This window comes from Lepeophtheirus salmonis, chromosome 5 (genome assembly GCF_016086655.4).
Source record: "Lepeophtheirus salmonis chromosome 5, UVic_Lsal_1.4, whole genome shotgun sequence".
NCBI lineage: Eukaryota > Metazoa > Arthropoda > Copepoda > Siphonostomatoida > Caligidae > Lepeophtheirus > Lepeophtheirus salmonis.
Window position 1 is genome coordinate 21,384,276 of NC_052135.2, and position 27,520 is coordinate 21,411,795.

General features: G+C 31.5%; 3 protein-coding genes across 3 annotated transcripts; 1 reads left to right on the top strand and 2 right to left on the bottom strand.

Annotated features, from left to right (window-relative positions):
* Window positions 1-2,151: 2,151 nt before the first annotated feature.
* LOC121118396 (deubiquitinase DESI2) lies at window positions 2,152-4,238 on the bottom strand. The gene is made up of 2 exons (XM_040712974.2): window positions 3,610-4,238; window positions 2,152-3,532 (listed from the first exon to the last, which is right to left on the bottom strand). Exons 1-2 carry the CDS (start codon window positions 3,743-3,745, stop codon window positions 3,021-3,023), a joined length of 648 nt encoding a protein of 215 aa, XP_040568908.1. The 5' UTR covers window positions 3,746-4,238; the 3' UTR covers window positions 2,152-3,020.
* An 847-nt stretch (window positions 4,239-5,085) lies between these two features.
* LOC121118361 (phospholipid scramblase 2) lies at window positions 5,086-6,644 on the bottom strand. Its single transcript, XM_040712933.2, has 3 exons — window positions 5,953-6,644; window positions 5,744-5,885; window positions 5,086-5,620 (listed from the first exon to the last, which is right to left on the bottom strand). The coding sequence occupies exons 1-3, from the start codon at window positions 6,180-6,182 to the stop codon at window positions 5,267-5,269; spliced, it is 726 nt and encodes a 241-aa protein (XP_040568867.1). The 5' UTR covers window positions 6,183-6,644; the 3' UTR covers window positions 5,086-5,266.
* An 11,175-nt stretch (window positions 6,645-17,819) lies between these two features.
* On the top strand, window positions 17,820-25,733 carry LOC121117554 (galactoside alpha-(1,2)-fucosyltransferase 2). Its single transcript, XM_040712010.1, has 6 exons — window positions 17,820-17,946; window positions 21,082-21,197; window positions 22,542-22,768; window positions 23,660-23,860; window positions 24,807-24,993; window positions 25,549-25,733. Exons 1-6 carry the CDS (start codon window positions 17,870-17,872, stop codon window positions 25,731-25,733), a joined length of 993 nt encoding a protein of 330 aa, XP_040567944.1. The 5' UTR covers window positions 17,820-17,869.
* The last annotated feature ends 1,787 nt before the right edge of the window (window positions 25,734-27,520 follow it).

The following is a 27,520-nucleotide window of genomic DNA, read 5'->3' on the forward strand; positions in this document are numbered from 1 at the left end:
TAGAATTTTTGTTAAACAAGATTGGCAGAAGAAGAATTAGAAGAAGCAGTGTCAATAGCACAGTCAATATATCATAAAATCCATAATTCCTCAGTCATCACTTACACTATCCATTAGTGATAATAAATAATAGTAATAAAGATTAAATTGAATCTTTGTTCATCTGAATTTGGTTTGGATTCTATTCTAGGAAATCTATATATAATAATAACTAATTATAAGAATATCGGAGTGAATTGGCCATAAGGAAATCTGTGTAAATAGAGGAATTAATAAAATGAACTGGACTGATGAATTGGAAGTTGAACTATTAAGAGCTGTGCATCCTGGTGAGTTTTACATTCGACTTAAAAAAGATGTTTTGCCCTATGAATACTTTAAAAAGAGTATGAAGGAATATTATGTTTCTTACAATCTTGTAAATATGAAGAAGCCGAGTTACTCTCCAATAAATGAGGCTTTTTTAATACGGGTTGTATATTATGAGGATCAATTCCGGCGTTGCATTCTGAATGAAAAAATAGTCTATCTTTTTGACGAGGGTCGTTTTTTGGAACATCAACTTGAATCGTATCAATTCTATAAAATACCCGTCTTTTTGAAGCTATTTCCACCTTTTTGTTTTCGCTGCTATCTTCATGAAATTCCCTATAATAATATATCGTACTCTGAGAGTGAACATTTAGTTTTTCAAGAACAATTGACTAATGATACCATCACGAGTATATTACTAAGTTTGCCATCTAGTTATACACATGCACCACGGTTTCAATCATTTCCGGTCAAAGTAACATTGGTAGAACTATTTTCTAGTCCAGTGGAACCCTCTGTACCAGTCCGAACATACCTTTATTCAAAGTGTTTAACCCTTAAACTTGTTCGGTCTGAGGAGAACGTTCTTGTCAATGATTCGTCTTTTAATACAGAATGCGAGATAATAGGTGTTATATTTGACGACAACAATAATGATTTGGAGCAGAAAGAGCCAGTTACTGAATGGAAATGCCCCATTATTCCGTCCTCACCGGGACCACACGATGCAAGAGTCACGCATATTGATTGTTATGGTCAGATTTATCTTCATTTAATGACTCAAGTCGAGGTCTTTCGTGAAGTGAGACGTGTAGCTACCGTAGAAGGCAAAATGAATGATTTTTGTAAGAGTAATAAGAGTTGGAACGAAGGTGATGTCTGTCTTGCTGCATTTGAAGACGATCTTTACTACAGAGGAATAATAATAAATATTAATAAGAATGTTGCCATTGTGTTATATGTTGACTATGGTAATTTAATGGAAGTAGAATTGGAACAACTAAAAATTCCTCATGCTAATGGAAATGTGCCAATACTAACACTTCGAGTTGTTGTGAATAATGTTGTTCCTAAAGATTGTGGGTTGAAATGGCCGAGGAAGGTTTTAGAACAATTATATTCTCTAATGTATTATGGTAATGATAAGTTAGTTCGTTTTACAATGTTACCTGGGCATAGAGGATTTCCACTTCCTGTTCTTTTGGAAGTTTTTATTGGTGAAGAATGGGCTTCTATGGCTAATATTTTAATTGGTTCCCGTCATGGTAAACAAGGATCACCATTAACATGTGATAGCATCAAATCAATGAACAACCATGTTGGAAATATTGATGGAATTTATGCTTTATCAGTATCTGAAAGTGATTATCAAGAAAATGAGTCTGATGATAATGAGGAAGTTATTCCAAGAGATCAAGATTTACTTGATACTTTGGAGGTTATAGAATTGATTGATAGAATATAGTGTATAATTTTTATTTTGTATCTTATGTAATAAACTATATTTTAATAATACCCCTTATGCGCTAAGTAAAGTTCTTATTCAAGTTGCTTTAACGATATACTATGTATAAAATGTAGAGAAGAACATTAATTCAACTGCAATTGGGGTTTAGTATAAATCATGGTACGAATTTTTCTTAATATTGGAATAATTTACGGATGCTTGACTCAGCTTTTTCTTGTGAGATCTCTCTTTGATGCAATCCAAGGTATTGTATATTATGGACCTGTTTCTATTTAATATCAGGCACGTTGTTTGCAACTAGCTTACGTGGAAGTCAAGCTTTCCTGATGGATTTATCAGGCACAAAACAATGAGTGTAGGAATTAAAGCTATTACTATTATCGAACAAATATATTTTTCAAACTTTGTAACCTTACAAAGGAGAAGCGCATGAACACTCCTTAAAATAGATAAGTACGCAAGAGGTATGAGTTTGGGTGACAAAATAAATTAAAAGAACATATGTTTACTAAAAAGATTCATTATGTAAACAATTCAGAAGTATAAAATAATAGATACACTTTTGCAAGTCAGTAAAATATGTATAACAGTATTAGAAATGACAAAAAAGAAAAAAAGGAATGATGATTAAAAGAATGTATTACACAGTAATGTTAAAAAAAGTCATTAAGTATTTGTGAGAGATGTGGAGGCCTAACTTGGACATATATACTCATATTGTGGATCCATTTTTCTTCATACAAAATATGTTAATTTCCAGTCAATCATGCCATTAAAGTAAGTTACGCTTCAAAAAGATACAAGAATGACAGAATACTCAACAGCAAAAGTAGAAAAAGATTATTAAATGCAACAAACGAACATACTACATACATTAAATTGAAGGGAGAGAGGGAGAAAAAGGGAACAAGCAGAGCGTTATTGGTATGAATTTGAGACCTCGTTTAGATTTTTAATTATTGCAGTTCTACGAAGGATCAAGTAACTGGCCATGGTCAACATTTTTTTAAAAGGTACTATTTCCAATATGAATGGGTTATTCCCCAGACTTATCCCTTGAAAGATTAGAGTAAGATCAACAAAATGGACATATGTGATGCCTTCACATAAAATGTTCATAACAAGAATACATATAAAAAAGATTTAACGAATGAATTCAAAACACATCAAATAATTGCGATTTCTCATGCTTCCTTTCAGATTCCAAAAGGTGATATAGCAGACATGTTAAAAATATTTGTTAAGAGGGATTTCTTCCAAAGCCACGTCTGAACTCTCTTTTAATACGATTAACAGTGGTAGATGAGGTCTGTGTCGGTGTTTGTTGTTCTTCTTCATTTTTTTGCATCATTTCTAAAGAATTTTCTAGCGCATGAGGTGTTAGCCATTCTTTGGGTAAGCACCGTTGTAGGAAGGGAACACAGGAAGAAAAGTAGGCTAGGCGATTTATCCAAGGAGGTGTCTCTGAACCAGTAAGAATTTGACATAGTGTTTCAGAAAAGTGATTGCAATTGCGTGTCATAAGATGATAGCGATCCCCACGGAATTCCTTTCCCATTTCCTCAAGGATTTTAGAAATATCAGAAGAACGAAAGTCTGTTACTCCTAAATGGAGACTTTCCTTGAATTTAAACTGTTCTCCAAGTTCGCGAGCTTCTCGCGGCTGAATATCAAAAATTCCAGAAAAGGGAAAAGGATGGCCTCCGTAAGCATATTCTCGACCATAGATCTCAAGGCCCGAATGATACACACCTAAACAATGAGAAAATGATAAATAAATACATGAAAGACTTAGGATGATGTAAAATGCATTCATGAGCATAACTTGCCTAATCCCATATTCATTGTGTATTCGTTGGTCCAAAACATGTCGTAGATATTTAAAATCACAGGCTCCCTCACAGCTTCATCATTCTCCACTTCTTCTCTTTCATTCCTCAAGCGAACAAAGCCTCCACTCATCATTAGCCCCTTCTTCAAACTCCTCCTAGTTAAGTTACGTTACTGGGTACACTCTGGATAATCAACCAGTCACTCAAAGCAACACGTCCTCCATACTAATACTCACAAAACCAGAAGGCCCTTCAACAGCAAAAGATACTTAGTCACTTGAGCAGATTAGATATCTGTATCCAGGATCACTAATTTTGTGTTGACTATGTCTATCAGTTTCTAAACTAAACTCCCTTTGCATTAACAGCAGTCAGCACTCCCCCCCTCCTAGCTATAGCTTCAGCAATGCTCCTCAGTCCCCAACTCATTCACACACAGGCTCTCCAGTCTGCACACTACACAGCACTGGACCACTGCGAACTCAAGATAAACTCACTTCATTCTCTGTGTACAAACTCAAATCACGTGATTGATTCAGGCTCTATTCCTGCTCTTATATACTACATATTTACCATAATATATATATATATTTATGTTAGATGTAACAGTTTTTGATGCCCCCACTCAACTACTCTCACTGTACAAAAAACATAGAAGGAAAAGACTGGCACAAAAAAATATAACTACTGAAAGGGCTGTAGGCATAATGAAAGGCCTTAATTGGCTAATATCAAAATTCACATACTTTGACATTCATGGCTGAATTAGAATTTTAATGAACAAAACTTTTTTGATGTTGAGTTATTTATTCATTAAGGTTATTACCCCACTGGTGGACGGCTATCCGAATCCAGACCTTCTGCAGCCAGAAATAAATTAAATAACATGAATGTATGAGTGACATATTTGGTGATCTACGTATATGCTCTAGCAATTTCAAGCAAGATTTGATGTATCTAAAAAGAATTTGTTTGTTTGTCCTCATATACGTATGTCTTGTGCAAGTTGTGAGTTTCTGTAAGTTGTAACCCAAAAATGGAATGGATCATTTACATTACTTAAGGGAGAGTAATGTTATCATTCACGGATTTAATGGATGGCCTATATATTAAAAATGTAATTATTGACTTTTTTTTATTGAAAAATACTAATATGTAAGTATTCTGTGGCATATTATTAAATTATAAAGCCCACAATTATAATATTCGTACATACAAAATATATGCGTAATTTTAAAAGATCAAAATGCAATCATGACATCAATTAATGGCTAGGAATTACAATTACTTATGCTGTAATTAAATAAGACATTATAAGACCATAAAATTGAAAATTTTACAATCTGCTAATACAAATTACAACTTGTACACACAAATTACAACTTGTACACACAAATTACAACTTGTACACACAAATATATACTATATTGCCAGATATAATCATTAAGGATTGAAGATACGGAACTAGAGTAATGAATCTTTAAAATATAATTATTTATTCTTATCAATAAAATAAATGGATGAGGAATTTTACATCATGTTCAAATGCTATTAGAATACATGGAAACATAATTTATATTAAATAATAACTCAAACTAAAGAGAACTGGTAAGTGTATATATATATATAAATCTAGATATCTTTGTTTTAAAATTTAAGATTCAGCATACAGCGTAGTTTCAATTAAAAATGTAGCTGAGAGAATCAGAGCCTTCTCTTTGAGACTTAATGTATTTCTCGAAGAAAATTCAATATCATAGTTTGTTATTAGATTAACGTTCTCAGAACAAAGTCCTTGCCATTTCTTTGTGATAGAGGCAACAATTCCTTCAGAAGGCACTAGATGACGAGTTACATTAAAAACGATTTTTCTAGGTGCAAATCTTACTAATCCAGGCCCTCGAACTTTAAAGATTTGAGTTCCTTCTTCATCAAAGATGTGAAAGACAGGATACCACCAACTTGCTCTTTCCCTGATTGAACCAATAAATATATCACTCACACGTACCTAAACAAATAGAATGAAATCTAAAGAATTTAAATGTAAACACACACAAGATCATCATTATGACATAAACATATCTTTCAGTTTACAACAAAGTTTCCTAGTGATTTTATCAATAAGTATTACCATAAATTCGGCATTACAAAAGGGATACAGAATAGAACAGCAACATCCAAAGCAACCCAAAGGCCTCTCAATATGAATAACTCTTCTATTAGCAATGTCATTTATATTGATCTCAACAGCTCTAAAACTCCCTAAGCAGCATCTGAAATTAAAACAGTAAGTTTATACATGTTCATTAACAAAATTAATTTCATAAAGAATTACAATACTTTTGCCAGAAATTAGATTTCTCGCTCGCTTTGTACACGATCTCCCCTTCATTTCCAGCATGAATATCATATTTCAAGTCAACTTCACAATCACAGATAAATGGTTTCATTCGTCTTTTAAGAATGAGAGATTGATTATTTAGAAGTGGAGCTAATCCAAGCGTAGAATTTGGATCCACACTGGGCTGTTCCGTGATTGGACTTGTAACATTCTCATTTTCTTTCAACATTATAGTAGTATACAAACTGTAGTAGATCCCCTGCACTGATTTACACTATCAACTCCATTTTTTTATTATGTCGGCTAAGAATTTAAAAACACTAATAATATGCAAAATAGACTGTGGAGGTAGGTAAAATTAATGTATGTACTACTGACTTCTGTGATACAAGAAAGAAACTTCTTCTTATACAAAAAAAAAAAAAAAAAGAAACGCTGTTGAGAAGCTTTAGCTACGCTTATTCTTAAATTATTTTATTCTATCACTAATAAAATAAATATTATTGCTTGAAAAACTTTAGAAATATTAATCACTCAAATCATAAGCTAGTCATAATGATATTAGGGAGACACTTCCAAGTACCCATAAATATTATTTGATCCTACTTTCAAATACTAGAACTCGATAATAATTAAGTTAAAAGTACGTACATAATAATATTACTTATTAATAACATAGAACATAAACATACAGTAAGACGATATTATGACTAAGTGGTGATAGTGGCTCCCTCGTGTGCCTAATGTGTATAACTAGTCTTATGATCAATAGACCTATTAAAAAAAGTTTTGCTAGGTTTCCGTATTTTTCCCCATGCTTTGACATGTGGGAAGAAAGAAAATCATTTTTGGGGGTTTCTGAATACACCCTAGACCCTCGCACTTTTTGCTTAAAGTTTTGAATTTTTTTTTTTTTTCGAAAAATAGTACTTCTTCATCAATTATTGGAAAATCGTTGGCAGCACAAGTTTTTATACCTAAAACTTTTTAAAGACAAGACAATTTACGTTTAAATCTATTAATGTCTTTTTGGGAAAAAATTACTGTAAGTGCTATCTTTTGGCAAGATATTAGCTAATTTGTTGAAAGCTCAAAATATCATCCATTTTGATTGCAGGCTCTTAAGTCTAATAAAGAGAATAAATCACAGGTTTTAAGGTTTCAAACACGGTATTATTAAATTAAATATTAACCAACAAATTGTTTTGTCCGAATAACTCATCCGGACTGTCCCGGATTTTAATTTTAAGATTTCGTTATGAAGTATAATTTTTTTTTCTTATGAAGTAAAATTTAAAAAATGTACAGATAAAAATTATTATTTGTACTCAGACAATAATACATTATTTATAAAAAAAGTTGTTAGTTATTTAAGCAGGATTTTATCGAACTACTATTTTACAACAAAAAAGGTTTTAAAACATTATAAACTTATATAAATTATTCATACAAACTTTATTTATTCATACTGATATTAATAATATTCTTCTTAAAACTTTCTATCTCTTTTCTTTTAAATTCTACTGCCTGTAAAAGACATTTTCTTTGCTTTGGATCATTTGTAATTACATTTGCGTAGTCTGACATAATTTAACTCTTCTCTCTGCAATATCATTGACAACGCGAAGATTATTTACGTAATTTTTTGCCTCAATATATTAATTGATACTGGGCCATGATTTAACAGGTTTTGAAGCCAATCTATCTTTAAATTAAGAGTTGCCAACAAAAGATGGGATTCCGCGCCAATCAATGAATCAAGTGTAGTCTTTGATGTTATTTTTTAAAAAATATGTTTTCCTTTTCTAAAACTTTCAGGCTTTTCAGTTAAATATAATTTTATAATTATTTTTCTTTTTTGTTTTATCATCCAAAATATCGCTAAATGATACAAATGGAACTACTTCTTCCGTTAAATACCATTTCTAAGTGTATTTAAAACAGTTTCTGCTAAAACATTATCAATTTTTGAGAATAATATAATGTTTTGATAAAACTTCAAATCATTAATATGAGCGGCTGCTGCAATAGTTGATCTCATACACATTGGGATATAAAATAAAGAAATACTTTGCAAGTTTGCCCACTGACAAAGAAAAGAACGGTTTATAATTTTAATGCTAGGTTTATCTTAACAGTGAGGGATATTTGATTATTTGAACAAAACAAAAGTGTTTGGAGGAAGAAAAATCCCCACCGTCAAGCATAGGGTGGGTGGAAACATCATGTTTTGGGAGTGATTCTCTACGAAGAAGAGATGGCAACTTCACCACATCGAAAAGAGGATGGACCATCCTCGGGAAAATTTTGAGTGACAACCTCTTTACCTCAGGACAGGGAACTGAAAATGGATCTTCTAGCACAGTAATAGCCCAAAACTTACGAGCTTTGCAACAAAGGAGTGACTAAAAGAGAAGATGCACAATAAGGTCATGGAGTGGAATGTCCAGTCTCCAGACCTCAATCTCATCGAAAATCGATATAAGTGGGCAAACTACAAAATCAACGAGAGATCAAATACTAATTTTTCTGCACTTTAGATTTATATTATTTATTAATAGTCTTAGTGAATACGACCTATTATTAAGTTCAACCATAGAAATTGAATTAAGTTTTTCTTACCAGTAATGTGTCAAAAGGATTTTCGTTGAAACTAATATAATAATTTTTTCTCCCAAAATTTTATTAACTAACAGTAAATTAAGTATTATTCTCACACAAATATAATAGTCAATACATTTACTAAAAAAATGTAACACAACTATATACAATTGTGCACAGGATAGATATATCTCTACCGATGAGATCTAAATAATTATTAATAATAAATTTAATGTCAAAATCATAAAATTAGACCATAAATATACTTATATAAAAATGTTACAATTAAATCGATCGTAAAGATTTACAGCAAAAGCTAATTATGTACTAATGTCCGGCGATATTACTCCTTATTAAGAGCATCAAAAAAAAATCCCCGTTATTCATGCTTATATAACAAAATATCATGAAGGTTATTCACAAATACTAACTATAATGCTACACCCGATGCAACTACTCCCGTTGCTGTGACCATTTAAGCAGTTGTTTTTGCCTTTTATGAGTTTTCTGAACACCATTTCTTGGAGCTTATCAACCATGGCTAATCCTTAAGTGATAAAAAAGTAATATTTATTGACTATGTAATATTGGGAAACCTAATGACTATACCCAAGTCTTTAAGTTAAGACACTAGTGCAGACAACCTAGTTGCGAACCATCATAAGCTACTACCCCGTTGTTGTGACCATTTAAGCAGTTGTTTTTGCCATTTAATCAGTGTGTATCATAAATCTTGATATTTTTAGCTAAAATAGAATCATATTTTATGCTTAGATTTAAAAAAAATGAATACTAACTATTAGATGGTACAAAATTCAGAGTTCTATTTCGGAATGAGTAAATATTTTACACTTTTTAATGATAACTTTGATCGTAATTTGGTGTGGATCACTCAAAACATGCTCAAAATTATCTCAACTTCACAATTTACAATGGGGGTATTTCTATAAATGACATCATTACCAACATCCTCCATTAATTTAATGATGGTTCCTCGGGAAGGGATAGGTTCACCCGTGTATTTCTCAATAATTTTTTTGAACGTAGATGATTAGCAATGGATATAGTAGATAATATTGTAGAAAAACGCGTGCGAGGAGGAGGGAAAAAAAAAGACATATGGTATCATTGTTTAAAATACTGATGTGATTATCATCTGCCTGCTTTATTATGATTTTTGAGGGTATAACGAATGTATTTATTAGCAAAATGTTTAATGAAGATATACTACGTATAATTGACTTCGACGTTTTTATCCGTTACAGTAGATTTGAAAACGTCACACTCCATGAAATTGTAATTCATTATGAACCTTATTCTCAGAATAATAGCTAATGAAACGACAAAGTAGAGTATTTGAAATATATTTGAAGCTCAAAGTTTAAAAAAGAAGGCTTTAATGAAATATAATCTACATACTAAAAAATAAACCATTAAACATTTAAGTTAAATATACAAAATTAAACAATTAAAATCATATAACTATTAATAATAATAAATTATAAATAAAGAATATTGAATTAATAGATTGATCCAGATAATTTTTTCTTGTTCTAACATCGGAATTCAGTTAAATATGTCATAACTTTAGGTTGCAATACACAAGCGAGACGTGGAGTTTAATCAAAAGATAATCACCCCTCTTCTTCATGTGGAAGTTGCTATATACAATTGTGCACAGGATAGATATATCTCTACCGATGAGATCTAACTAATTATTAATAATAAAGTAAATGTCAAAATCATAAAATTAGACAATAAATATATTAATAAAAAAATGTTAGAAATAAATTCATCTTAAAGATTTAGAGCAAAAGCTAATTATGTAGTAATGTCCGGCGATATTACTCCTTATTAAGAGCATCAAAAAATATTTTCCCTCGTTATTAAGGTATGCTTATATAACAACATACTATTATCATGAAGGATATACACAATTGTTAATTATAATGCAACACCCAATGTAACTACCCTCGTTGTTGTGACCATTTAAACAGTTATTTTTGCATTTTATGAGTTTTCTGAACACCATTTCTTGGAGCCCATCAACCATAGCTTTAAGCCTTAAGGGATAAAAAAGTAATACTTAATGACTATGTAATATTGGAAAACCTAATTATCATACCCAAGTCTTAAAACGAAGTAAGTAGTCTCAGACAAACTTGTTGCAAACCATCCAAAGCTACTACCCCCGTTGTTGTGACCATTTAAGCAGTTGTTTTTGCCCTTTACTGAGTTGTGTATCATAAGTCATGTCTATAGTTGATAATATAGAGAAGAATTCTTGATATGTTTAGCTAAAATAGAATCATATTTTATGGTTAGATTTAAAAAAAAATTGAATACTTACTGTGAGATACTACAAAATTCCGAGTTCCATTTCGATATTCGTAAATACTTTTTACTGATAACTTGATCGTCATTTAGTGTGGATGACTCAAAACATTTTTATATGTATTTCTATAAATGACATCAGTACCAACATCCTCCATTAATTTAATGATCGTTCCTCGGGAAGGGATATGTTTACCCTTGTATTTCTCCATAAATTTTTTGAACGTAGATGATTAGCAATGGATAAGGTTATATTACATGCAATAAGCATCGTTGTGAGATCAAAGTTAAAGTCTGACTTGATGTATTCATCGTTAAATTGATTTTATAGATGAATATCCATACTCTCATTATGAGATGAGGATAATGAGTGGTGTGTAATTCTAGACAGGGGACTAAAGGCACATTTATATCGACAAATCCGACAAACCATCTGTTTCTCATCCGGTAATTATTTTCCAAATTCCTAGGCCTCCATTTTCAGAAATCCAGACAGAAGGCGACGTTATTTTAGGCATTTTATTCAGTTCTCTATCGACTATCCCCATCTAATATTATTATATTAATATTGAATAATAAAGGTGGGAATGATAACGTTCATGATTGATAGAAGAAGATGTATATTATTTAATCAATGATGCCATAAGTAATTCTTCTTTTCTCCTCGCACGCTTTTGTATTCTTACCAAAATTATCACCCTTAGCAATGGATAAGGGTATATACCTGCAATAAGCATCTTTGTGAGGTCAAAGTTAAAGTCAAACTTGATGTATTCATTATTAACTTGATTTTATAGATTAATATCCATGTGCTCTTGATATGAGATGAGGATAATGAGAGGCGTTTAATTCTAGACAGGGGACTAAAGGCACAGTTATATCGACAAATCCGACAAGCCATCTGCTTCTCGTCCAGTAAGTATTTTCCAAATTCCTGGGCCTCCATTTTCATAAATCCAGACTGAAGGCGACGTTATTTTAGGCATTTTATTCATTTCTCCATCAACTATCAGTATCTAATAGGCTCGAAGTTTGACGAGATGGAATAGAGGGTATTAACAAAAATAAACTTTAAATTAAGTGTAGACGTGAATGATGTACCAAGGCACATTCACGACGTGAGAAGTATCTTTGAGACATCGCCTCAAGTCCAAGGAGCAAAAGAAATGGACAAGATCGGGCAAATGAATCCAAATAACGTTTCTGAAAGTAGGCCCGACTGCAATCGAAGATTGCCTAGTTAGTTCAAGGACTCTGTACCATGACTTGTTATTTTTGGTGTTTGAAATTTTCTGTTTGTTTGTGTATTATTAGTTTGGTTATTTGTTGTTGATTTTAACTGTGATAATGAGATCACAGGGGCGTGTAGCTCGAAAGCTTCGAACCAGTTCGGAACCCGTGAGATAACAAGGTGTTCAAGTTACATATCTCTATTTTGGCGGGTAGTAGACATAAAGACCTCAAGAGAGGAAGGTATACTTAAGCAGTTGTATAAATCATATTTATTTAGAGCGATACAAATGCATATCTGACAAATTATTGTGTTGATTAGTGGAGTGAAACGTGTCTATTTGTTAATTTAAGGATTCAAATTAATTACTGTGTCAAGCTTCCGAAGATGTCCCATTTGTAGTTCACCTTTCGCTAGATTAAGGAGTGTGTTTCGGGTATAAATATTGAAGGAACTATATCTTTTTTTGTTCGCTACTTTTTATTACGATTTGTTATCAATTCTACGTATATCTTTAACCTACAGGCTATAGCTTCTAAACATTTTGGAGTGTCAGTTGCACTCCTACAGCCTACGACACAACATTAATCAGAGTAGGGGAAAATCCGTATACTGCAAGTCTATGTAAAAACTTAAGTCATGACTCATGTCCTAGTCCTTAAATATTTTCATCGAATCCTCAGATTTAATTAAAGCTCATTTCATAGTCCATAACTATAATATGGGGTCAATAATATTAAGGCTTTTCTTGAGTCCACAATATACTAGCTTTGTAATATAAGTAGAGTCGCCAGACTCAGTTATGGAGTCCAAGTCTTAATAATAATCTTAAATTATACAATTAAGTTATAATATTAATTATTGTAATAACAATTAATAAATCATAAATTTATATTTGAAAAATCTTGTTTCAAGGGGTGACAAGTGAAGTCAGATACAGGTGTGTGCGTCTAAAACTGAACACTCCTTTAAATTTTATGGCTTGAGGGCTTGACGAGGGGTTCTCTTGTAGACCTTAAGGCCAAGATCTTTTTTAACTAGCCGGTCCATGGTCCTTCTGCTGACCTTGAACTCCCTGGAGAGGCCGCTGTCGGTGACCTTGCCTCTCTTGTCCTCTACAGACTTTTTTTACGGCAGCAACCATTTCATCCGACCTTCGTGGCCTTGACTTAGATCTTGTGGTCGCCTCAGGAGTCCCTTTGAACACCACGCTGTAAACAGTGGTGCGGCTGCAGTTCAGAACCTTGGGAATTTCAGTTGGAGTTTTTCCCCGCGCAGAAAGTTCCAAAATTGCCACTCGACGTCCCTCCATATTATCGGCTGTTGCTTCACTGTTGCTATTTAGATTTTGCGTGAGCTTTATTTATAACTAGTCAAGATCCATTTCTCGAAGTATAAGCCGGTTTCAACTCAATAAAATCATGAATATGTGCATGGCGTAAAATTTTAATGAGTGTTCAGTTTTAGACGCGCACACATATATATCACTAATACTTATTTCATCAAGTTACATTAATAATTACGTTTGTATGATTGTTAAAAGATTGAATCTTTGGTCGTAGGGTTGTTATTTATTTTGTAATAGGGGGGGGATGATGGTTCAGGGGCTGGCTTAAATGCTAGGGGTAAAAGACCCAGGGGTAGCCATCTATGGGGTAGGATCCCTAGAACTATTATTGTATTCTGGGATCTGGAGCAATCCATTTAATGCTAACCGCACAACCTCATCGGTGGGATAAAAAACATTTTAACAAAAAAAAAAAATATGGCGGTAGATTCTTAGCAAATTTGTATTTTTTTGCCATTTAACGGTACTAAAGACCGATTAGTTGGTCTTTCAATCCTAACTACCTTTTTATATGATTTAATCCTAGCTATGAGTGAAAAAATTTAGGTCCTTAGGACCGTTAGATGCTAAAAAAGATTAAACCGATAAAAAAAGACGGACAGGGGGCAACCAGACTTAAGACTTATTAGGAAAGCTGTCCTAGGACCTATATAACACTACTTAAGAGAGATTTATTATATCATCTTTAAAGAAAGGATCTTTGTAAAGAAAAAACGAAGTTTAGAAATTAGAAATAAAAAAGGACATAAAATCATCATTGTAGTCATTCTTGCCTATACTTAAATCGAAGTCTTATGCAAAATCTTCCATGTCCCATAAATTAATAAAAAATCTTCAAAAACTTAAAATCAGTTTTGAAGATTTTTTATTAAGTCATGGGACATGGAAGATTTTGCATAATACTTCGATTAGAAAAAAGGCAAGAATGACTGCAATGAAGATCTCGAATTCTACTTTGAGTCCAAAAGGATTTACGATTATAACTCTGCAGATTGAGTACACACAAATATTCAATCCGGTTTCTCATATAATAAACAAGTACGAATTAAATATTTAGTAATGACAACATTTTAGGAAAAGAGTAAATTCACTCCTCAGTTTACCAACTAAAAAAAAATATAAAATAGGTGACCTAAAAATTGCACTACTTATATCATCATCTTGTACATACTCCGTCAAAAATCTATTATTAATTCATCGTATAAAATAACCCACTAAATTCATTATTTTCCCAAATTTTTGTCATAGGATTATATAGAAGTTTGTATCAAAGATTTTTTTCATACATAAGTCGAAACAATCAGTCTAAGAATTTACTTGAATTGTAAAATGTTCTTACATTTTACAATTAACTTTTTTGATGACGTTGTACCGACGCATTATAATTTAAAGAGACATAATTTTAAATATCAACTAAGAATCTCTGACTATATTTTTTTGACTTTATATTTTTATCAGCTACCAAATGATTTATTTTGTGCTTCTTTTCGCATAAAACGTTCCATGATCCAACAAAATATCTACTTGTTAATAAGGTGAAATAATAACGAGGGATAGAGCACGGAAATTGAAATCAAACCACCTCTTTTTTGCTGTGGGGATACCTTCAATAAATAAATATTGGATATCTATGTATTAAATATGAATGTGAATGTCTGTGTATGTGTGTGTGAGTCTTGGAATATGAGCCAAACCAATTAATGAACTTTTCGGAAATTTTAAGGGATGGTTATAGTATCAATTTTTTTGGCCTTCAAATAGCATTTTTCAAAAACAAATTTTTTGAATAAAAAATGACTATTTCATATAAAACAAAAAATAAAGACCGTAAAATTATTAGAATGATTCTTGCAGCATCTTGGTATGTATCTTTGCAAACTTTTTTAAAAGAGATTATAAGATTTAGAGAAGAATAAAAAGAAGCGAACATAAGACAAAGAAATTTTGACAATAATATGAAAGATATTCGAACGATATTTCAAATTTAATATTTGTTTATTCTTTAAGCCTTATAATCTCTTTTAGAAATAAAAGCATGAGTTCAGAATTAATTTTAATTTCTTAATGTCCCGGGCAACGCCGGACAAATCTACCCTATCTCTTTATAAGAAAAGGGTGTATACAAACACCAATATGCAGTGATAAATATTGTTATAATTTTACGTTCTATATTTTTTGTCTTAAATTAAGCAGAAAAGCTCTTCATTAATTTTGTTTCCTTAATGTCCCCGGCAACGCCGAGCAAACCAACTATAGTATATTTGATAATTAAAAATGATGAAAATCTTGTATATTTAAAAAAAAAAATCAAACTTGCCCTCAAGAGCCCAGGAATCTGATATGATATTAGAATTGACTATGTTTATTCTGCTTAAAGAGTTGAATTATCTAGCGGAAGGCTCTATAGATATGAGAATAATGGATCAACCAAAATTATCTTGTGTTTTATGTTTAAAAGTGTCCTAGGCAGGTATAATGACGTAGTCGCAATGGTTCTTCTATCAAAAATTGATTCAAAAGTCCTGAAAAAATGATTATTCAAAGTTCTTAAACTTGTTACTGACGTTAGGTTTAGACCAATCACCATCATGACTGATGATCATTCCATTGACCTTGATTTTTTTAAGAACGAATTAGGAAATGGTTCCACTCCATTCTTTATTGAAAAATTTTTCTCCATCTCAAAAAAAAAAAATAATATCATTATTTGATTCAATCCATATTAGCGAAAATTTCTACAATAACCTTAAACATTTAGTTTTTCCATCTTTTGAAAACCATAATGAACACTTGTAAGTGCATTCTCCCCATGTTGTTGAAATTTATTAAAAAGAAATGAGCCTAAGAATCCAATTTACTAATTTTAATAAAATATACTATCAATATATTATCTTGTAAGTTCTTTTATGATTCTACTATAGAAGCTTTGAAACATTATGGAAATGCCAAGGGGTCCTGCACAGTCTATTTTAGGAGTAAATGAATGTTGTAGGGATATGTTTAGCTTATCTAATCATGTTAATATTTAAATCGATGAAAATGGTAGCCATCTAATTATTGATTCTTTTTTTAATGAACTTAATAGGGGGTGGACTTGTCAGACCGAGTGATTTTATGTTTCTGACTGTATTTTATACTTATAATTTACTGAAGTTTATATTTGTTTTTGATATTATAAAAAATGTCTTATTTTCTTATAAGAATCCTAGAAATGTATTTATATCTTGTCTAAAAGAAATGCTGATGTGTCAAAATCATGTGACATGGATTGTATACAGCAAGTGTGCTGATGACCATTAATTTTAACTTATATTTGAATTTTGTTGCTTCTAAATTGTTTGATTTACTTTCAAAAAAATATATTAAAGATAATTAGTTTGATTCTATAAAAAAAAAAAACGAAGGCAGCCAAAAAATAATGAATCAGGGGAAAAAATTAAAAAAGTAAGTACATTGTTGTAATTTTTGTATTTTGTATGGGTTTCTATGTAATATATTGATAAATATAAAGTTAGAATCACAGACATTTATTGTGTTTTAATTTATATTGATTCAGGTGTTGGGGGTTCAGAACGAATTGAATTATTCTTAGAATTCGAAAACGATTTATATCGTCAATCAGAACTTTTAATATATGTTACTACAACATAAATTATTCAAATGGAAATAAGATTTGAAAAATAATTTTACTTGGGAACATTGTGGAACATTAAACGATGTATATATTAAGTGAATGTCTAATTGTGTATTTAAAAAAAAAAAAAAAAAAAACATTAAGAAAAGTGTGTACTCTCCATCTCTATAGTATTCCTTGGTCAATGATAGTCTGGGAGTACTTGAGAGATAAATAGCAGTTGATGTGATTGAATTATTTGGCTAAATACCATATGATTTTAGGCATTTTTTCTGTTTCTTTTTGGAAGAAAGGTTGCGTGATCCAATAAAGGTAACGACGTACTATGGAGTTCAAGTCTTTGCTTCTGAGATCAAGCTGAGTCGCAGGGATTCAAAATATGGGCTCAAGTCTAAGTTGAGTTGTATGTCTTCTGTCCAGGTTCCCACCACCGTTAATAAGTGACTATTGTATCTTAAATTATATATTTATTATTATACTATTGAAAACTCCTTATCTCCGTGGTGGAATATTCACAAAAGGAAAAATCAAAGAATAAAATAATCTCTTCTTTACCCACAATAATTCGAGAATGTGAGGCGCGTGTCATCTCTCCTTATTTTATAAGCTCAGGTTAATATTACTGGATACATAAAACATTATTATTTTTAAAAATGCAATGTAACATAGGTATACAATAATATGTATAACTAAATAACATTTACATAGCATAAAATACAGTAGGAATAATTATATTAGTAGTTACCATTTAAAGCCTTTATTTTCAACATGATAGTTTTCTTTCTATTCTTTATTATTTATGCTTTACAATGTACAATGACTAAAATTCTTTGTGACCATAATGGGTAAGACTTAATCAAATCCTAATTATATTAAAATATCATAAGAAGAAAATGAGTTGGCTCTTAAATTTCAAATAACTTTGAATCTTACGTATGTGATGGGTGAATACAAAAACAATCTTGAACAAAAATCTAGGAAAAAAGAAAATACCAAAATATTTTCTTATTTAATATAGAATAATATTTATAAGCTTTGCATTCCAATTTCCAGAATAAGTTCAGATACGCAAGAATATTAACTATAATTTATAACTTTTCTCTTTATTTATGAGAAAGACTTTGTCCCCGATAGAGTTGTAAATTGATAGGATTTTTGGTATTTAAAAAAATAGAAACCAAAAATTAATATGGGAACAATTTGAAGAAGATAGGCTTAGCTGTCATGATGTTTCATTAAATTAACTGCGAGAAGCTGTGAGTTGAAGGAAAAAAACACATTTTCCACTTCGTATCAAGCAAGAAATGGGCAGGAATTACTTCGTTAGCTACCTTCAATTCTACTCTAAGTCAAACAAGGACTTACATTTATAACTCATTCTTTTTGAAGTATAAAGTGTAACCACGAGTGTCATGGTTACACTTTATACTTGTTGTTCTTTATTTAAGAATGAAAGAATAATGATAAAATCTTTAGAAAGTAAAAACACTGTTAATATTCCCAATAACAACAAAAATTGCTCGCTGAAAAAGGGCCTAGAATTTACAAACCTACCAATATGGCCTTTCAAATAAAATTTATTAATTTTTAATACTTTCATGAAAATTATAATTTCAGTGCAATTTATGCACTGTGGGATTTCCAAGAATAATTTGTTCAAATAAAAATTACAATAGTCTAATATGAACAATGTAATACATGCTCCATTTATAGAAAGGTCATTCAACATTGTTTTTGTGTTGACAGGTGACATATCTATGTGTGCTGTTGAAGAATGATTTCTTTATTAACACCGAGGGGTCCATTGAAATCTGAACACTTTGAATTTTAAACTTCAAGAAGATATAATATCTATATATTAAAATATAAAGGCCCGTGTGTGTGTGTGTCCATCAATCACAGCCGAGCCAATGAATGGATTTTCCTGAAATTTTTCATGTATGTTCGTATAGTTCCAGAAACAGTTCTGGTAACATTTTTGGTCTTTAGGGCTATGGCCGCCTTTAAATGGCATTTTTAGCACTTCACCGGTACAACTTGAAGGCCAGGGTGTATTTGAGATATTTGTAGAGTTCTCTGATGTTCAGGGAAGCGGCAGTGGAAGAATTGATCCTACCCTAGGGACCAGCAGCCCCTAATCCGTGGGCGGGCGTGTATTATACATTTAAAGAAGAGATTATTGGTGCTTACAAACGCGGCGGCGGTTGAGTTTAAACTGCCTTGAAGCCCTGTACTTCGCTTGAGTAATCCATGGGCGGCAGTGTATTCTAGCATATTAGAAGGAGGGTTGGTTGGTTAGTGCTCAGAGAAGGGACAGTGGAGAAATTTAACTTTACTTGTCCTAGCAGTTCATCTGCGCAATCTGTGGGCTGGGGCTTACTATAGAATATTAGAAGGGTTCCTTGGTCCCTTGAAACACAGTGGCAGTAGAGTTTAAGCTGTATTTTCGCCCAGTTCTTCACCCGTACAACCTGAGATCCAGGGTGTATTTAAGGATATTAGGAAGTTTCCTTGGTGCTCAGGGAAATGGCTACGAGACTGCGAGTTCAATGTCTGACCCAGAATAAAGCAATTGCGTGACAGAAGAATGCCTATATATTATTATACTCATGCTGATAAAACCGACATGATAATATATTTTACAATCTTTATTTTTGTTCTATATTAAGCAGAAGAGTTCTTCATTAATTTTAATTTCTTAATGTCCCGGGCAACGCCTACTCTAGTAATTTATTAATTAACAATAAAATTTCAACAAAATTAATACTTTCAGTAGATGTGTGTCTGACCTCTATTGATTATTAATGTAGCCGCCCTTAGCGGCAATAATGGCATCCAGACGGTGGTAGAAGGCCTAGCCTCTCCACCATCACAAGGCTCTGTTCACACACTTTTCTAATAGCTCTCTGGACAGTCTGGTATAAAATCCCGATATATCTTGCATGGACCTTCATGGACTTGTGAAGATTGGCCTAGGCTGTTTTCTTAAACTCCTCCGGGTCCAGTTTGGGCTTTTTGACAGAGCTTTCCTTATTCTCCAACGTTTCGTACTTACTGACGGAGTAAATGTTGGTCCTGGAGACACCCAACTTCTATGAGTGAACAAATGGAAAATCGTCTGTCATTTTCAAGTGTCCTTTTCTCGACTTGTACGTAAGTTAGAGAGATAAGATTTGTTTTGTTTGCTAACTAATTGTTTGTGCTTTAATATATCTAAATATGAATTAATTTTAATTGCTCAACCTTCATTAATTATTAAATTATAAGTGCTCAGATTTCAAAAGAACACCCGGTGGATAAATACAAGAAAAATGAAGTTTAACCTACGTATTGTGTACCTACATACATACAAAACAATATATATATATTAAATGCGAATATCATTGTGTGTGTGGGTGTGTTTGTCGCAGAATAACCCCCAAATCAATGAAAGGATTTTGCAAAAGACCGTAAGAATGATTCTCGCTGCATCTTAGTATGTATCTTTGCAATCTTTTTTTGAAGGAGAATATAAGATTTGGAGAAGAATAAAAAAAGAGAAAATAAAACAAAGGATTTTTTACCATAATATGAAAGATGAGCAAATGATAGTTCAGCCCGAATATTTTTTTCTTCTCTAAACCTTATAATCTCTTTTAGAAATAAAAACAGATGAGTTTAGAATTAATTTTAATTTCTTAATGTCCCGAGCAACGCCGGGCACACCTACTCTATCTCATTATAAGAAAAAGAAGGATGCAAAGATACATGTTACATACCAACACTAACATTCAGCGAAAATATTTTTTTGAATTTTTATGTTTGTTATATATAACACAAAAGTTCTTAGTTATTTTTTAATTTCTTAATGTCCAGGACAACGCCGGGAAAACTTACTCTAGTTTTGTTCAAAGATTGATTTACATTTATTCGATTTTTACTGTTATCAGTGAAAATATTATATTTACATTATATAAAATTTCTATATCTTTTTAATCTAGAAAATGTGTTGAATTTGAGCATCAAAAATGGATCTCCGCAATGCCTACGTCAATAGTAGTTATACAGCCCAATGGACGAATGGGAAATCATTTAATATCTTTTGCTCTTATTCAAGGTGATATAAATACTATGCCTAATAATTATAACATAAGACGATTAAATCTCTAACACAGATTAGCGAAACGCACCTGTAAGCGTCAGAAGATAAATAAAATAATCCTAGTGATATCATTTTCTAATGCAAGATGTTACTTCTTATTATACCCTCTATAACATCACTTATTTTTTTTTTTTGCCACGGAGTTCTCTCACTAACAAAAAAATGTACACTATATTCTCTGAATTTTCATTATTTTTTCCTCTAATCAGTGTTCTGAACATAGATTGGGGGCAATAGAATTTGCTCTTGTTGAGCTGTAAACAATTCCCATCAATTATTGAATAATAGTTCCTTAGTTAAAATAATTGACCAACCACCAACTGATTATGGTGTTTTCTCTGCATGTAATGTGGGGCATATTGCCTGATATAAGATAAAGGTAACGACGTTATCACTACTGAGACTACTTTTGAGTCTTTTCCAAGAAAAAATAAAGTCGTTCAAAGTTGTTGTTTTATTTGTGACATTATCATCTTTATTAAAAACCTAGCAAAAAAAATTGCAATATCGTCACATGTAGTTATAAATTGTTTTCTACCTTCTCAATCATCACCAGGGGCGCAAGAACCAATTAATAAGTGGCGGACTGCAATTTCATAAAAATGACGTCATATGTTTATCACAACATGATAATAATAATAAAAAATGAATGTGGTAAATCTTACAATTTAAACGAATTTTTTGGAGCACAGTAGCATAGTTGTCATGAGTAAGGGATGTGAAAATTGTTAATATCATACATTTTTACAACATTGAAAAGCAAGGAGCATTATAGTTTTTAATTTTTATACTGATCTCTGTCAGCAGATATTCGTCTATCAAAGTTAGCAATATAAACTTATCTACTAATCCTTTCTATGTATCACTGAGTAAACCTCACTAAACAAAAATATGCAGAGTACATTGTTTTCAAGTGTAAGTGTTACTTTATTTTTTCTTCAAATGAGTGCTCTGAACGTTCATTGGTTGAATTATAATTAACTTTTTTTTAAATTGTTAACAATTTCAAACAATCATTCAAAATAATTCAATATTTGGAAAGAATTAGCAAACTACCAACCGATTTTGGCCCCTTTTTTTGGTTTCTTTTCGTATGAAAGTTTGCGTGTTCCAATACAAGAGTTTACTCGGTTAATTCAGTTGAAATGGTGAATTCAGTTAGGCTACATAGTTAATTATGGAAAAAAATCCCACAAGAACCATTTTTTTATGGATCACGTTGTCTTCGTTTCGCTACATTATTATAAAGCTTTAATGGTGATAATGACTTATGAAATATTTTGATTTACTTTTTTACAGCTCTTCGACATAAATTCGATGCATATATTATGAATGAAACATTTCATTTCATTTCTGAGACTTTTGAAATCAACAATCAAGTTATTGAAATTCCTATTCTAGAAAAAATATTTTGTTCCCCTGAAAAAATGAAATTTGAACACTTTGATGGATCCATTCAGGAATTGTTAAAGGATGATAAACTCCATAGAGGGAAAATATTGAATCTTTGGCCAAATGGTTATAAAGTAAGTAAATTATAGGGATGGGATTTATATAGTCACAAACCTATTTATTGTGGTTAGAAAAGGTTTAATTGATGGTGTGTGTGCGTTTTTGTTTTTTTGCTTTTTATAAGTGCCTCTCTGAATAAAGAATTCCCACTTAACTTAATTATTATATGATTAGATATAATTATAAATATTTTCCCTCCATTAATTATAATTTAAATGTAGAATGTTCTCCTCTTCTTTATACAGAGTAGTAATTCATTTTCTCCCCCAAAAACATATACAGGGTTGTGCAGCAAAACGTGGACTCGATAAATTACTGGTCCTCATGACCTCTGTCAGAAGGTGATGTAGAGTCCTCGTGTATGAAGACAATCCCAAGTCACCCTTCACGGCCCTCCTGACGGAGCTTCTTCTCCAAACTGGATAGGAACGCTTGATCACTCTTTAAATTGTGCCTTCCATTTCATGCTTTCCTGAGCTCCTATCCACATTCTCCATCTTGACTACCTATAAAACCAGGATCCCGTAGCACTTCACAATGTCTATAATCCTCGCCGCCTCTACTTCAGCATTTAGAAGATCTGAGATGGGCTTCTTTTTGGTTCTTTTCTCACTCATGATACAGAGATGACGAAATTTTTACAGTAGTCTATTTATGCACCAAAATAGTTGAACCAGAATGTCAAAAAATAATTACTTCCTATATTGATCAAAAAATTAACATTAATTAACAGTCCACGTTTTGGTGCCCAACCCTTTAAACAGACAGCTGATGTTAAAAAGGGTCTTAATTTAGTAATACTATACTTCTCGCTCCCGCCCTATCCTGACACACAAAATCTAATCCATAGTTATGTAACAGCAGTTTATTTATGGACTCTAGCTTATTTTTATTTTTTTCCATAGCCGGATGCCAAAATTTGTTGTCCTACTAATGAGTTGATGGAATTTATTTTGAAAGATAAGAACCCTCCAATTCTATCAACCCTTCAATGTAAAGCAGATATTCAAAAAACTGTTCAAGTTACTCTAGGAGACATTTCCAAAAAACGTAGAATACTATCAAACTTACCGCCATTGTTCATAGGAATACATGATCGTAGAACTGTAAATTTAGAATAACACAAGTTAACAAAAACGAAAGAAAAAATCTTTTATATTCAATGACAATATTACTTGTCGTGTTGATCACGAATTTTGAATAGCTTTTTCGTATCAAATTCAATTTTTGAGAATCTTAGAGTTGATTTATTTGAGTATTTTCATCTTTTTTATAGATTTGAGACAACTTTTGAGTAAAAAAAAGTTGAATAACTACAGCAACAAATAATCTAAATAAAATTTATTTTCTTTCCAAAATGTATACTCATTTCAAATATGTTCTCAAACTTTATAATAGGTAATTCAATCCTGAGAAAGTGTATTTTAAAAATTAAACAATAATATATGGACTTCTCACAAGAATTCTAGGTTAGTTGGAGTAATTGTAGTACTCTAATGTTTACTTATACTTAATCAATGCAACTCCATCTAACAAATTAAAGGAACATTAAAAAAACCAAAAAACTATGATATTTTAAGGATTTTATTTGAAAAGGAATAGCACCTCAATTTATTAATTGTTTTTAAGCTGAAAGAGTGAATTTGAAGCGTAAATATCATAGGTTTTATTTACGAAAGAGCATTTGGTTCTAAAAGGTATAATGTAGCTGTAATATAAATTTTCGAAAATCAGATTTTGAAACGGAAAAACTAATAGCAGATTCCGTGTCAAGTGCTACTAGAATCACTGGCACTGGAACCATAAGAGTAATTGCCCCCTACTTTAGAGGAGCTGAGGATAAAAAAAAGTAATCGGTCAAAATTGTCATAAAAACATATAATTTGTCTTCCACCTCTCACCTCCCTCAACTTGGAAATACATTCTGGCGCCAGTGACTAGAATTGAATATGAAATTTTAAAAGATTTTTGGAAAAGTCAAATTTTGTTGACTTGTGTAATCTTTTGCTACAATACTATTCATACGAAAACGTTTCTTTGACTATTATGTAGGATTACAATTATTTTATGGAAAATAAATATGGTCTCAAACAATTAAAAAAATCATATTACACCGCAGGAATGGAATATTTTGAAGATGAATTTAGTGATGAGTTTGACGTTATTTTTATATGGGTATCAGATCAACCTTCTTGGGGTCGACAAAAATTCAAAAATAAAAAGAACCTTTATTTCAGAGGTAATTTATTTCTTATAGTTAATTAATAAACAGTGGCACCGGAAACCGGATATGTAGGGCAATTGCCTTCTCCCCAATTTTTTCAAATTTTTATTATTATCGACAAATAAAATTAGCGTCTCTTCCAAAAAAATTTAAATATTAAAAGTTCAAATTTAGTATCTTTAAAAAAAAAATTGTCCCTTCTTGAAAAACGTTATTTGTCAAATTTGCCATTTATATAAAAATAAAAACTCTGTCAAGTTGTCAAGAACACTCACGCCACACCTGCAAATACCTTCCTGCGTCCGCCAAGTTTTTCACGTATTTCTTACCTCCATTTTCTTCACCCCCACCCCCCTAGAATCACATATTTTTTTTATACTTACCTTTTTATGAAAAGACCAAGTCCTAATAAAAGTCCTTGTAATAGCCCTACCCTTGATGTCAGTTTGGATAACGTTATTCAAGTCTACACGGTTTTAGGCCGGAATCCCTCCCCTTAAATGGCAATTTGGTTTGTGAAGGCTCCATCAAACCTTTTTCTAAATTTTGTATTTTTTTTTCTTTCTTAAGGAAATGCGGATCAAGCTAAACCATCTGAAGATTTTTGCTTATTGACATCATGCAATCATACCATCATGACCCGTGGAACATTTACTACATTTGCCTCAATATTAACACAAGGAGAAATATATACAGAATATGGTATAACTGTTCCGTCTTATTTGCAAAATAAAAAGAAGAGATTTAAGATTTGAAATCCTAGATATCAATAAACCGTCTTCACTGGCGTCATAAATTTGCCACATATGTAATTGTAGAAGACGCCCTCTTGGTAGCTCATAGTTGATCTTTTTACTACGTAAAATGAACTAATTTCCAATCAATATTGATTAAGCTTCATAAATTGGCTTTAAAAATAATAATAAAAATATATAAAAGGGTTAATTTCTTTTTATTTTTTGTTCCATTGTTCCACAATAGTTTTTTTATTTTCCTAAATATTAATGAAAAAGGGGATTTTATTGCTATAAAATTTGATTGTTGATGTCCCCAAAATGACAAACATCAACAATATTGACGTCATATAAAAATGCTCTATCAATAAATAATATAAATAATTATCCGATCTGTGATGAAACATTATTTATTAAATCAGTGAACATGCATTGCATTTATCCGAGAAGTTGAATAGATAAAAAATGTATCAATTTAAAAACTAAAGAAACTTATTCAATCTCATAACATAGCGTTTTTTATACTAATTTTAAAATTATTGTAATTATTTTTTTTTGTGTAAATGAAATATAATTTACATATATTTGTATGAGATTTCCATTGAAGCCTTCTAATTTTCATAGAAAGAGCAAGAAAAAGGCTAAAAATTAACTAATTGCTTGTCTATGACGTCATTTTCGCCTACGTATTCAATCATGTAGTTGTTACCTTATCGTATCACTCAACTTTTTTTTCCGAAAAGAAACAGTTGGTTGTTGGCCAATTCTTCTCAACTATGGAATTATTATTTAATAATTCCATAGTAATTGTCCATAGCTAACATTTTTGTGTTAGAGAGGTAACGCCATGTAATAGGGCGTTTTCATTAAACCCATCAATTCCATTATAATTTTGGATATTACACGTGATAATATTTGATGAATATTGACTCAATTGTTGGTGGACCCAGCGCAAAAAAAAAAAAATTGACTTCCTACATGCAATATATCTTTGAATTCCTCACAATATATTTTCTATATATTAAGCCTTTCTCATTGGCAAACCTTGATATATTATGAAGTATCAGGGGAAATCTGGTTTAATGTCCATCCAAGTGAAAGTTACAGCATGAAAGCTGTGTAATTAGTTATGGAGTAATATTCAAGTACACTGGACGTCCCTAGTAAACAAAAAAAGTGTAGCTACGACCCCACTACCTTGAACAACTATTAATCACGTGATCTTCATTTCCCTACTTTGTTTTAAAGCTTTAGATATTCCTATTAGTAATTATATTTTGAGCATTTATGATAAACAATGAACAATTTTTTAGCTGGGCCGTTTTTTTTCAAATTGGTAGCCTGAAGAATGAATCTTGTTTTCATTAGCGATTTTCATTATTATATCATGCTGATTAGTGAACATCCTTTCCTAAATAGATTCAATTATATTGTAAACCTGAATGAACATTCGTGTGTGCACATATAAGACAAAGTTTAAGCCTGAGGATTTGTTGCAGAGTTATAATTATAATTCCTTGTTGGACTCAGAGTAGAATTGGGGATTGACCTAGGAGTAATTCTAGCAAATGTCCTTGTTTATATCCTTTTCTCCTTCCTCCCTTGTCACAACTGAGTGTAGCTTATCTAATGAAATGTTATGAGCATTATTCTTTCTCTCCTCCAAAACATTCTTCAAATTGTCACGGTTACTTTTTTTAACATGCCCGTTTTACAATGGATTTTCATCATTACAACATATATTATCCTCAAGGTTATGTGAAGGTTTCTAGCTTGTTTAAAAAATGGTACATGCTCAGAATAATTTT